Genomic DNA, 14445 nt, shown 5'->3' with positions numbered 1-14445 from the left:
TGGGGAGGGTCTATTAGGAACCCAGTTTTGATTATGACTAAAGGCTAAAGTCATAGGCCATACCCGTCCCAAAGTCAGGCACACTTTAGTCCCTTGGATTTTAATGAGGTTTAAGTAGTTAAAATTATACATTGCACCTGCAGTCTTCATCTATATGTCAAGTTGACTTTGGAAATTATATATCCCATTCTAGAGCAAATTTCTGTTCGACAACAATAGTCTGTGTAAACAAGAAAATAAAATACCATACTATAAGCCAAGGCATTTTCTAGTAACTCTTTATTTCTTGGGTGCCATGGTCTCAAGTTGTTAAGCGCTTTGTCAGAGGCATACCTAGGGTCCCTTGCACCCACCACTTGCACCCTTGGAGCCCTGCTGTGGAAGTGCCTAGAAGAGACTACATGCCTCACCTTTCCACCCAGAGCAGCAGAAGAGCAGTGAGGAAGCATGTGGATGGGCAGGTGGGCTCCTAGTCACTCCAGCTCGGAGTGGAGAGGCATGATTTTTGCAACCCCCGACTCTGTGCCCTTGGCAGGTGACAGCCTGGGTATGCCCCTGGGCTTTATAGACCAATAGCTACAACTTGCCTCATAGCGGCCAGTGCTGATCCCATAACACAACTGTTATGTGTCAGCAATCAATCACTCCAGTTAGCAATCTTGCCACCACATTCAGCCTCTGGACTAAGCCTAAGGAAAGCTCTGTAGAGAGCACATAATGCTAATCAAGCCTCACGTTTACTCAAGGTTTTCATTGATGCTGTACATCAGAGCTTTCCAGACTCTTCATGTTGGTGACACACTTTTTTAGAGGTGCATCCTTTCATGACACAGTGATTCACTTTTGCATCATTTTGCAACACAGTAATTCAGTTTTACTAGCAAACTGGAGGTTAAGCTAACCCTTTTCCAGCCCTGGGAGGAGTGTGGGTAGTGTTCGCGTGACACATCTACACACTGCAGCCAACACACTAATGTACATGTATAATGTTGCCCTCTTGTGTTTTATATCCAATGAGAGCTTAAAGAAGGAAGGGGGAAGTGCAGGAAAAGAAGAAGAAGAAGAAGAAGAGTTTGGATTTGATATCCCGCCTTTCACTCCCTTTAAGGAGTCTCAAAGCGGCTAACATTCTCCTTTCCCTTCCTCCCCCACAACAAACGCTCTGTGAGGTGAGTGGGGCTGAGAGACTTCAGAGTAGTGTGACTGGCCCAAGGTCACCCAGCAGTTGCATGTGGAGGAGCGGAGACTCGAACCCGGTTCTCCAGATTACGAGACTACCGCTCTTAACCACTACACCACACTGGCTCACAAAGACTTAACTGCAGGATATTTCTTCAGAGTTTTTAAATGCAGTACACATAACACTGCTAAGTACTACTTATTGACCCATGTAGATCTTTTGTAAGTTACTTTTGAAAATGAACACTACATATGTATTCCCTTTTGTTCCTGGTGCCTTGTAACTGACAGAGATTGATGAGCTGTTGAATCATTTTTTTCTCAGGAGCTGCGTAGAATGCTATTTAGCGTCTAATGATCAGTCTCAGGAAGAGTGCGCTGAGAAATGTAAATTGGTTGATGCGACTGTCAGTAGTGGAGAAGGTATGTAGTACATTTATTTATTTAAATGTATTGCTTAGGCACCGTTGGTTGTAAGCTTATTTATCCCCAGTAGTATTTATTACATGCTGCTGCTTGTATTTTTCAAGTCATTCTGTTATTTTATTGTAGAAGTGAAGAATCTCTGTGACCCTCCACATGTTGTGGGACTTCAGCTTCCATCAACCTTAGCCAGTATGGCCAGTGGGCAGGAGTGATGGGAGTTATAGTCCAACAACTTCTGGAGGGCCTCAGGTTGCTTATCCCTGATCTAAGGTCTTCCTTCAGGAAGTGGGGGTAGCTTATTCAATATAAAGTATAGACTGGCCTGTATGTTTTTAACTGTTAATGTGTATTTGGTTATTTTATTCTATTGCATCTTGCTCTAAGAATTCATGTCAGAAATCTTAGCATTAAATATATAATATTTTAGACATATACATGGGATAAATACATCAGGCGTATGACTTATATGTCTACCTGATTTAGTGTGCAGGGAGTAAATTCTGGTGTTCAAGGTCAAATGTTTACGCAACTAAATGTATGCAACAAATTCATTATGCTGACAACAGAACTGATTATCTCGGTTTACAGAAATGTGATCCAATGTGAAGGAAGATGAAAAGAGTAGATGTTTATGGGATTTGTTTGCAAAATAAAGAAATGCTGGGAATAGATGAGCTCCCTGACACTAGCACTAGTCAAACAGAAAAGAGCTACAACAATTTCAGGTTCAGGGCTGGCAATGTTTTAGCAGGTACTCCTGTGCCTTTCTTTTAACTGCAACTTGATGCAGGGAAATTAACCATATGAAGCTTTTAAAATTTATTTTGCTCTGAGACAGGCACTGCCCCTTATCCAGAACTGTTTAGCAGCAGAAGGTGCCTACAGACAATATTCTGGGACTTCTTTATCTCACACAATGATTTCTGTGCTACAAAATTTTCACCTGCTAAATTTGTTAAAGGTACAGGAGAAGGGCCCTTCTTGAAAGAATTTTCACCTTTCATCCTCAAACTTGGATAGGAATTGTTAAATTCTTTAAAGCAGGAAGAGAGGCAATTTCTCTTTCCGGTTTACAACCCAGACTCATGGTTGACCCCAGCGGCAGAACTGATGTCAAATAGCTGACCAAGAAGTAGAGCTTCTCTAAAAGGAGGGGGGAATGAGACTCATTCTTTTTATCTATTACATGAAGTCATTTGTCAACTCTATTCCCACCCACAACAAATATGAATAACAGACAAAACTGTAGTTCTTGAGATCAAGTAAGATCATCTGGGGTGCTGTAAACACTTCACAGACATGACCTCACAGATATAATAATTAGGTCAAACACCTAAATGAAGTGTTTTTAGTAGATCAGCGTCTTGACGATGGTTGCCCCAAATTGCTAGGAACAAATGAAAGGCTTTTCAGATAGAAACAATAAACTGATGTTTACATTCTGTACCAACATCATTATTATATATATATATATATATTTTAAAATGCAACAGTATATTTCTTGGCAGCAGAGAACTGGGTGAAGGGAAGCAAAGCAAAGCACTGTACAAGGATCCCTATACATGTGAGAATTTGTGCAGAGGATTTCTTTTACATACATTGAAGGCACATGGCTTCCCCTAAAGAATCCTGAGAACTGTAGTTTAAGTGTGCACCCTTACACTACAGTTCAAATATTCTTTAGGGGAAGCCATGTGCTTTCAGTGTGCTGGGTATGCAGCCTTAGTGGAATGAAAACTCTGCTTACGTTCCATGAATCCACCACAATTTCAGCAAGACTAATAGCTAACATGCTATTCCAGTGCTATGATGAGGGAAGTGCATATGTGCAACCTAACTTATGACGCTTGTGGAGAGAAGCATTCTCCTGCTATTTTTCTGCATTGGTATGGGAAGAGCCTGTCTTCACCTAGGCCTCATTTAGGCCCAGAGAATGGTCATACATGGGCATTCAACTTTTTCAATGTTGTAGTGTTTTCAGTTACAATTATACCCACCTTATTATCTTTGCCTTGTCCTTCCCTCCTTCTATCCTCTGCCCCACTGTCAAGATATGCACAGCAATTATATGCATTTTACTTGGAAGCAAACCCATTGAAGTTCAATGGAAGTTACTACGAAATAAGTACTTATAAATAAGGTTGTTTGGAGGGCAAGCGGAATCTTTCAGCAAACTGTTTGTTTCTGCCAATTACACCAATATGGTACTTTACATGGTGTGGCTATAGATTTCAGAGGAACTTCCATGAGGACCATTATTACTGTTTTTTTGAAAATAGTTTGTGGATTGTAGACTTGACATTTAGCACCTGTAGGTACATTAAAGTGAACTAATTCATATTCCATTGTTCTTCCTTTTCGTGGTCAGTCACAGTTCTTCACACAAAACCCATGCCTTCTAGGCTCTTGAAGGGGCATAAACTTTTTCCTATTTAGGTGAAAACATTTTTTGCAGAATCATATTAAATGCACAGAGGCAAATAAAAATAGGAAAATCTTAGGTTAATCTTAGATTCATTTTTATCTATTTTTCAGTGAGCAACATTAGAATTCTCCAAAAGCTTCAGTTCTTTTCATAATATTTTGATTTAATCACTATTGAAATGCACTTTACCTTAACCTTTATAACAACATTCTGGAAGCAATATGCGGCAGCTCCTTTGAAAAGGATCAGTAGCCTTCCTTTCTTTTTCTGAGAAGTGAACATGCTATGCATTGAAACACAGTCTAGACATACTACCAGTAGCAAAAAAACAAAGAGAACATATTATTTACTTTGTACTATAATCAGGGCTATTATATTCCCTAAATAGCTGTGACATCTCTCTTGGAAGTATTTCCAATTCATTGAATTTCAAATTACAGCCGACTTGGTGGGTGCTCTTGATGGTCAATGCAGATTGACAACACCTGGACCTTCTCAACTGAAACCTAAGTGCAAAGTGTAACAAAAACGGGGAGGGGGGAACCCTTTTAGTGGTAGAAGTATTGTGTGAAATTCTTTTAAGTATTTTAGCTTCCTTCCTTAGTGCCTGTTGAAAACAGCCTTGTGATATAAATCCTTTAATCTGCATGGTTACTGCATGATGAATGGTTTTTACCTGAAAAAAAGTGTTTTCCCCCACAGATATCATGGAAGATAAATTTGTCCCTTGTTTGTTACTTGGAGAAAATGAATGTGCTATCACATTTCAAATGGCAGCTGATGAACAGGGGAAAACAACCATTCGTAGCATAAATCAAAAAGGTAGGCAACTTGGGTTTGGTAAATAATTTCTTACATACACTACTAACAAGTATATATATTTTTAAAAGTTGGCCTGGAAATTTGGATTGGATCCTGAGAACTGCAGGGAGGAGGACGCTCTCAGAAGGGGTTTTTACCATTTTCCATTCCTATCCTTTCTACTATCTGCCTGAAAATGCTCTCACATTTTCCTATGCTGAGGTTGGGGGCAGTGGAGAGCAAATTGGCCAAAATCGAACAGTTGCATCATGTGCAAGTGGAGCTCAACCATATTTTGGGTAACACTCTCTGGAAATGCTCCATTCCACCAGTGGAAGACTTGGGGCTCTCAAATTTCAGTGGCACCTTGTGCAACGCAAAAAAATTCAGTGCACCCCACCTCTCAGGTTCTGTTGTAGTAGTGTCACCACACCAGTCGCAGTGCCCTAAAACTGCCTCTGAAATTTCCGCAGTGTTCAGGAGAATCCACTGACCCCCAACCAAAGAAGCTTTTCAGGGGCACAGGGAGCTGAAGAGGAGGTCCAGTTTTCAGTCTCGAAGACAATAAGTTATAGAGAGACTGTTCTTCAATGAGCTAAGAAAGTGCACCTAAGATATTCGTTTCTTACACAACCATTGATAAGAAGCAATATGGAAAAGAAACCAGCCTGGCTGACAATGCTAAGTTTATTTTCAGCTATGTATCATCTGATTTACTGTGGATGCTCCCAAGGTTTGTCCTATTCATTTGAATGATAGGTGGAGCTCCACACGTGCATTCCTTCATGCATGCAGAATTTCCTCATAAAATGAAGTGAATGAGGCAGCCAGCATACATAACATCCCTTGTTGTTTCACTGGGATCTGGCTTAGGATGCCAGTCTTTACATGAAAAGCATACAGAACTAAACCACTCAGAGCATCTTTTCAAATGTGTAGCCTAATTTGTAACCATATGTGTGGGTTTTCCTTTCTTTTTACAGCCTGTCCACAACCTCCAAATATTACAATGATTGTGCTGGGTCTTTCGATTGCTATCTCCCTCACTGGGGTTGTCTTGCTTTGCATATGGAAACTGTTTGTTTCATTTCATGACCGCAAAGAAGTTGCTAATTTTGAAGCAGAGAGATCGAAGGCCAAATGGCAAACAGTACGTAAAATTTCATAGTTCTTTACTTTATTCAGTTGTGAAATGGCAGCTGCCACATCTTTTGGGTAGATTTTGTGTTTCAAGAAAAACTGAATGTTCTGCAGTGTACTCCACTGACTCACTAAGACATACCTGAACATAGTGGCATTAAAATTGTTGAAATGTCTAAAATAAGGATATTTCAGAATACGCAAGGAAACATCATAGTTCTTTCCTGAAAGTATCTAAAGTAAGGAGTAAATATACCGGTATTCACATCTGAAGATCAATTTGGCCCAGGCAGAACTTATTAACATCTATATAGAAGGCAGCATGCAACAAAGGCATGTGCTGCTTTCAACCCAGTAGGTGTCTGACTCCTCATGAAATGTCACCCCCTGGGTTTACTTCTCAATGGAAGTGTACCACCATATCTGAGAGGGACAGAAGCACATACAGTTTCTCTAGCTCTGTGTTGCAGCTTACTGGCAAACTTCCCTGCCCATTTCTTGAGTGTGTAGAGGCAGGCTCTCCCTGGCCAAACTGCTAAGGGCAAGTGGCAATGGCATTATGGCTGAGGAGATTCAGCCCTCACCCCAAACCCCAGCAGCTTCATATGGAGAATCTGTGTTCCACCCCTCTGCCTCCACTCCTCCACTCCTCCAGATGTTGTTGCACTCTCACCATCCCTGACCATTGGCCATGCTGACTGGGGCTGATGGAGGTTCTCTATCCCTGCTTAATGGCGTCCTCCTCATGCAAGGAATTCCAGTGTGTGCATCTTACTAATTGGCTTTGAGGTAACAATTAAATTTTAAAGCCCAGTATCACACTGGATAGCCAACAACCTATGCTGCGCTTTTCTCTACCTAAGCCCCACAATCTATAAGAGACCCTATGTCTTGTGATGCTAGAAGCTAGATAGGGTTTCTGAGGTAAAAGGAACAATGCACATATAGAACATAGTGAAGTATGACATGTGAAAAGCCTTTTCCACCAGGAAGAACAATGCTTGTAGCAATATCAAATTAAATTGCCATTAATAGGAAGAGCTTGTAATTTGTTTTATCATTGATGCTCCATGAACAAGCAATTAAGAGCAGGAGGAATGAATTGCTTGACACCACAATCCCATTCAGTGGAGTTACTTTGTTATATACAAGCACAAATCTGGTTAGAGATTGCATTTTTTAGCACAGGACAACTAATATAGTATACTACTAATTCTATGTGAAGTAGACTAACTTGTTTCTGTTATACTTCTGCAGAAATAGAAACTAAATAGGATCATCATGACCCTTCGATGGCCTAAGTTATTTCTTGGGAAATATACAAAATATTTTACTTCAGTTGTTTGCATTTTTCATTTAACATCAGATTTAAGTACAGATCTATTTATTAACTGTTTTTGTTAAAAAAACCAAATGCAGTAAAAAAAAAAAGCCACAGAATCAAATATGAAGTAGTTTACTGAATACAATTTTCCCGCTCTTTTCTAGGGAATAAACCCATTGTACAGAGGCTCAACAACAACATTTAAAAATGTTACATACAGGCAAAAGGAAAGACAACCCGGATCTGCTGCGGATATATTTTAGCACCCTGAATGACTTTGGGGGTGGAAGGGGAATAGTTTGAAAAAATGTTACATTTACTAAATTTGTTCAAAATTTATTATTAATATGCTATAGTGGTGCAATACTTTAGGATGACAGAATATGTGCTTTTCATGGTTGGAAGACCCGTAGTCATAGCTTAATTTGATCTATGAGAACTCATTTTCTGTATCAGAATTCAGAACTGGATGTGAAGTAACCAAAATGCTGAAGAGGCTGCAGTTCCACAGGCACATACTTCCACATGTGGCGGGAATGTCCCAAAATCCAACTCTTCTGGACAACAGTCCTACAACAAATAAGCAAAGTAACTAAACAGCTATTAGAAGTCATCCCAGAACTGGCCCTACTAAACATCTTCCAAGATAATAATTCCCATGCGCACTATAAACCCACCTACTCTCAGCAGCCAGAAACATCATAGCCAGACGCTGGAGAGACCTGTCAAGAGTAAACTGGTGTCACTGCCTGAAACCAAACCTCTCTTAGGATGCACTGTGTTCTGAGGTGTACACACAGAGATTGTGCGTATGGAAACTTCCCTACTCACCTCAACAAAGATGGCAGCTATGTTCATTCCTTTGCAAATCACTTCAGAAAGCAGATCATTATAAAAAATACACGTGAGCCATCTCAATAAAATGCTGTATGTTCATTAATCATTGCATTTGTGTCCAAATGACAAAACAGAATGTAGCTTTACTCATAAGCAGTAATAGTCATGGAAGATGTTAGTTGCCACTTTTTTGAGGCATGATTCCTATGCTGTTAACAGCCACATGACATAAACTCAAGATTTTAACACTACTGCTTTCAAAACCTGTTGAATTTCTTTCTCTGATGTGAACATTAAAGCTCTGACATGGTGAAAGATTCCAGTACTAAAAGTAATCAGACTTAGGAAAGGTTTCTGTGATTGGCTAATAAAATTCCCCACAACTAAGGCTGCAATTTTAAATAGACTTACAGTGCAATCCTATAGATCTCTACTCAGAAGGAAGCCTCACTTACTGCATATAAATATGTATAGGATTGTCCTGCTACTAGGATGTAAATCATATTGCACAAAATAGAACTTACATTTGCTTTAAAATGTTGTTTTGTATATGTAGTTATACAAAAAAGTCTTTTTGCAGAGTGCCTCTTGCATTTTAGAAGGTGAGAGAAAAGATGGAGGGTTTAGCTGGCTTGTAAGCGGGGTGTCTTTTTTTTTTTTTTACCATGAAGTGGTATTTGATATTTTTTTTCCCCAGAGCAAACTTTCACTATGTTATTCATAGTATGAATGTACTTGGTGAAGACACTGGAAATGTCTGAACAGTTATGTTTCCTGAAATAGTTTTGACCCAAGGCTGGACCTTAAATGAGGCCAAAACTACATTTTACTCATTGGATTCCCTTGGGCATTTTGTTACGAGGTTTTTTTTAATATGTAAATATTGTGTGAATGGCATGCATTAAATTAAAAAAAAAATTAAAACCTGACATTTTAAGTAGTTTTTCTTTTCTTTTTGAAATGTTAATATGTAAGCAGAATTGTTCTAATCAAGCACTTTTGCACAGGTTTTCAGATTCTATAACAAGTCAAATATCCTGGGCATGGTTATGACCCATAAAGATTATAATTTGTGTGTGCCATGTGTCACAACATTTGGTACTGATTCCTGCTGTTTGTAAGTAACTCGGGTGGGTGGGTGTCACAATTTCACAATGTTTATCTCAGGGCCACCACACATCACACTGACTTTCAAGAAAGAGCTTTGGATCCCTATTCAGTATCTAACATATATATTTAATTACATGTGTGTATTGCCACCGTCACTTGAATTCACATGCCCACCTGGATTTTCCTGAAGCATGGAAAAGCATAACATAATTTCCACAACACATAATATAAGGGATTCTTCACCATAGGATGTGGTGATGGCCAATGGTCTAAAAGGATGGGGATTAGACAGATTCACAGAAGGCAAGTCTGTCAGTGGCATTTAGTCATGAACTACACCACAGAACACCTGAATTAAGCTAGTCCATGGACCACAGTTTTGGAACCTCTCACTTAATCAGATATAAATCAAAATGACTTGTGTCACCTCTACTGAAGAATGGGCATGTACCCATACACTCTGTAATGCAAATACTGAAGGTGCCCAATGTTGAGCCTTGTACATGGGGCAAACAGGTCTGCATTATTCTTTCCCCTCAAACATGGATAAAAAGATTGCACAAATCAGGATTTCAGGCATATAGTTCTCTACAAGGGACAACCATATTACATGACCATTCTGGATGCATACTCTGGTATCCCATCACACATAGAGTATCACAGCTCAGGCTATCTGGTTCAGACCAGATATTTTTGCCACATAAGCATAATATTAAAAAGTTTATATGAGATACTAATTACCCCTCTACTCCCTTTCAAGTAAAGTCACTCCATCTTATTTGCAGATGCAAGTTTCTTGCATTATTGCATTATTTTACAATGCAAGTAATGCAAGAATGCATTATTTTACAATGCTTAGGTTTTCTACAAATACTGCCAATTCTGGAAGTTCTCAAATTGCTTTAAAGAGTTCAGTTATCCCCAGCAATCCCCATAGACCTCCATTTGCTTTCCTACAGTGTTTTTGCTTTTCTTTTCTTCCCCCAACCTATTTTGTCCAAGAGCTTAAATTATTGATTACTTTGGGCAATATCAATAACGATACCTATATAACCCCAGGTCAAATTCTGGACATAGATGTTGTTGTTGCAACTTCCTAAAACATTGCTCTAACTCAAGCATTGCTGCTCATTTTTGCATCTGCTTTATGAAGAACTTTCAAATAAATGTAGTCTTTTGTAGTCAACTTGCTTTTCCAGGTTATTACACAATTATGTGTAATTGTTGGATAGAGAAGACATATGCATTATAATTATTTTTCATCTACACTGTTGTACAATATTGGAGAAATTGCAGGGTTTTTCTCTGTTGGTTCTCATTTTCCTTCCCTAATATAAATTCATATATCCTTCTTGCTAATATCCTGCTGTGATGAAGAGCACATTCCTTCTCTGTCTTTGACAGGGGCTATATTGCCACTCTATCATACTTCTCAAGCACACCATGGGAATGTCTGCTTATATTTCACAGTGGGGTATGAAAGCTGGAATTGATTTAGCTCTATAGTGGCTATCCGTGGTCTGTAATTTATAGCAGAACCTACCTACAATCAACCTCTCTCTAAATCTTCATTTTCTATATTCCCAGAAAATGGTCCATACTTTGAAATCTTTCCACTGTCTTAACATTTTGTCACCAATTGGCAAAGATGGATAGATATCTTTAGAAGAACCATGATTATACATGCCAGGCATAATAAAAAAGCAAAAGCTTGCCAAAAGCTTTCACAAATTTGGATTTTTTTCTAACTATGACTATACTGAACGGTAAGGGAAGAATCCTTGATCTGTGTGGGTTTGTTTCACCCTTACAGATTTTTTAAAAAAATTGTATTGGAGTGTGCTTCTAAGCTATGAAGCATACTCAGATACATTTTTTTATCTGCAAGGATGGAACATAACCCACATGGATCAAGGAGTCTTCCTTTATTGCACAATATAGTCAGAGTCAGAAAAAATGTGCATTGTTTTGGATTACTTACATAGGGCGGTAGCCAATGTTTATCATACTTAGAGTAAACCAATTGAAACTGATAGAATTAAATCCACATTCAAAAGGTCTACTTTGATAAGGCCTAACATTGGATATCGTCACTGGGTTGTTTCCCACAGAGTCAATGCACAAGTGGAACAACTCTCTCATCTCCTCTCCCTCTCCTTCCTCAACTCCCCCCCCCCCACAAAAAAACAAACCCTACTCTGGGAGTCCCCCCAAATCTCTGCTGCAGATTTGGGAGAGGTGCACTGGGGAGGAAAGAGGGGGAGGGGAAGTTCCATTGCCCAACCCCACACAGTGACCACACAGCCTCACTACTGGCTTACATGTGTTGTTCAAGCACTTGTCATGGGAATCCCTGGTCCTTCTTTTAGCACGTTCCACTGAGCTGCAAGCCTAGCAGCAAGGGTTAACTATGGCACTCCTTTAGCACTGAAGGAGGGATTAAAAACTTCTTTTTTTGTAAGAGCTGAAGCCTTAAGGTTGACAAGCAAATCAAAGGCTTTTCCCATTGGAGAAGGCTGTCAAGAAAGTTTTCCAGAGGCTCAAAATTCCTGGTTTTAAAAGTTGCAACTTTGGCTGGCTCTCTTATTTCCTCCCACAACAATCTTCTCCCACCCTCCCTCCCTCTCTCTTTAAAAAAAACCACTTTAAAATATTTTACTGCAAGAGTTACACAGGTAAGCACTTGGCCGGCTTTGAAAAGGAGGCAGGAGGACTCTATCCGAACCCCCACACCACCTTCCAGAAGCTGGGCAAGTGCTTATTAGGCTTTGCATGCCCAGTGCAACACTCACACTGCCCTAAATCCACCTCTGCTTGCTGGATGCATCTCTCACAAAGCTTTATGGAAAGTTCAAAAGGTTCTGGGTGGGCTTCTAAAACCTGGCATTTTAGATGTCTCAGAGTAGGGATTTGGTTGCTTCTGTCTCCACAGATGTAACCTCTAAATTGTAGCAAGCTCCCTTAGGCAAAAGTCTATTTTTAGCTTTGTGGTTTTCCATGTTGGAATTCCAAGCACTTCTGTATATTGTGTTTATTATATCTTTCTCTTTATGAGACCCCACTGGTCAAATGACATTGATAGTAATCAATTATTATGAACACAGAAAGCTCCTGTTGTATCTAGAGCTCTGAGCCCAGCTTTGGCTGGGGAGGGTGGGATATAAATAAAATATTATTATTATTATTATTATTATTATTATTATTATTATTATTCTATTATTTAGAACACTACTTTTCAGAATGTTGCCTTTTTTAAAAATGATATCTATGCACTAGAACTAGTTCTTCACAGTGGCTTGTGGTCAGCAAATATATGCAGTTTCCTTTCCAACAATGTGGTCCATTTTGCTGGGGTGAGGGTGAAATACCCTTCTTTTCTCAGCTGCAATGATCAGTGGAAGCAGATGGGTCTGGTATGTGAATCAAATTAAATCTATCCCTGCACAACCTGCCAAGTAATGAATGTGCTTTAACTGTTGTGGCACAAAACATTTAGGGCTGCCTGGCTGTGATCCTAAGCATACCTGTGAGAAATGCTAATACACATCTTTTATAATTTTTGCTTTCCAATAATCAATTCTGGGTAGCTCATTTGGACTAAACATAGAAGCAGTTTTTCCCTGTAATTTCCCTAACCATTGAATAATCCACTTACACCTTGCTGCCCATTCATCCATGTACAGTAAGCCCTGTTAAAGTCAGTGTAAACGTGTCTCAAACCCCATTGTCAGTGGTTGTTCCACGCTGCAAGTCTAACCCCACTGAAATCAATGACATGTAAATCTGGCATCTGTAGGGGAACCAGACTAGCATGGCAGTCCGCTTGCTACATGTTCTGTAACCTTATGCGTGCCCAACCTTCCAACCATCAGAGTCAACCATAAGTCAACAGTTAAGGTCAGTCTCAGTTATCTGTCTGTGTGAGTAGGTGTGAGAGAGAATGGAAGGAGCATATGAAAGGAGCAAGGGGTTAATTGTAGTCCTCCCTGCTTGGAAGACCCATAAAAAACCAAGAGCTTCATCTATATGTATTTGCACAAGGCTACCACACTGCTCTAGTTTGCCAGAAGCGGCTTAGTCATGCTGGCCACATGACCCGGAAGCTGTCTGCGGACAAACACCAGCTCCCTCAGCCAGTAAAGCGAGATGAGTGCCGCAACCCCAGAGTCAGTCACGACTGGACCTAACAGTCAGGGGTACCTTTACCTTTACCACTTCACAGCCCAAACATATACATATTTATTAGTGCTGCAGTTTTAATTTATTAATACTGAGATGTATATATAAACATTAATATATTTGGAAAATTTATTTGCAGAAACTTGCTTATAATGCCATTAATATATAAATTTATAAATAATAATAAGTAAAAGCCACCCATGACAGAGATCTCCAGGTTTATAGGACTCCAACTACCACGTCAACATGGCCTACACTGAATGTAACCAAAACACTATACAATCTGAACAGAAAAAATGAGATTGCACGTTCTTTTGTATTTCATGAAAATCTTTTAATTTTTTTTTTTAATGACCAATGTTCACGGATGTGGTTGAATCGCACCCAAAAATACAAATCTGGAAGTGCCTATAGAATGCACATCAGTATTTGAGAACAGTAGATGGAAACTCTTGACTCCACCTAGTTACTAAGTCCAGCGCCACCTAGCAATTTACCTGGCTGCAATCCTAGAGGCTTGTCTTGACAGTAAGCCCCATGGAATTCAATAGGATTTAATTTTGTTACGATTCTGCTACAAACTATACAAAATACCACTAGCCAGAGACTTGGATAGGAAGCGCCATGGCATGGGCCAGTTATACGGCAGCTTCCCACGTTTGTAGGAAACACAATTATCCGCCTTGAAACTAGGAATCTATAAATAAATAAATAAATAAATAAATAAATAAATAAAACGGCCGCTGATTGTGGCACCAGGAATACATGTGATCTGGTAGCTTTTAAAGTAGGAGCGGGTTCCTAGTTAATGTTACTAGTTGGCGCCAGTGATACTAAAGCTGTATAAGAAGAGCCAGAGAAAGTTGCCCTTTGTTTACGCAGCAATCTCCGCCTATGGAGCTGGAATTTCGCCGGAGATGGTTGTGGGGCAGGATTTTTGCTCAGATGCTTGTCTCTTCCTCCCTGGGCTAGCTTTGCAAATGACAAGCTGCCGAGCCTACGTTCCATCACGTCACCAGTCCGC

General features: G+C 39.7%; 1 protein-coding gene across 7 annotated transcripts in view; it reads left to right on the top strand.

Moving 5' to 3' along the window:
• Positions 1–9061, top strand: part of ITGB6 (integrin subunit beta 6) — a 70247-nt gene extending 61186 nt beyond the window's left edge. For all 7 annotated transcript variants that reach the window (XM_053407993.1, XM_053407986.1, XM_053407957.1 and 4 more), the window contains 4 exons: positions 1505–1602; positions 4733–4852; positions 5815–5981; positions 7460–9061. In XM_053407993.1, coding sequence (XP_053263968.1) covers positions 1505–1602; positions 4733–4852; positions 5815–5981; positions 7460–7558 — 484 coding nt within the window. In that variant the 3' untranslated portion in view covers positions 7559–9061. The remainder of the gene's footprint in view (positions 1–1504; positions 1603–4732; positions 4853–5814; positions 5982–7459) is intronic.
• The last annotated feature ends 5384 nt before the right edge of the window (positions 9062–14445 follow it).

This window comes from Podarcis raffonei, chromosome 1, assembly GCF_027172205.1.
Source record: "Podarcis raffonei isolate rPodRaf1 chromosome 1, rPodRaf1.pri, whole genome shotgun sequence".
In the NCBI taxonomy this organism is placed as follows: domain Eukaryota; kingdom Metazoa; phylum Chordata; class Lepidosauria; order Squamata; family Lacertidae; genus Podarcis; species Podarcis raffonei.
Note: the sequence above shows the minus strand (reverse complement) of the source record. Positions and strands in the feature narration are given on the sequence as shown.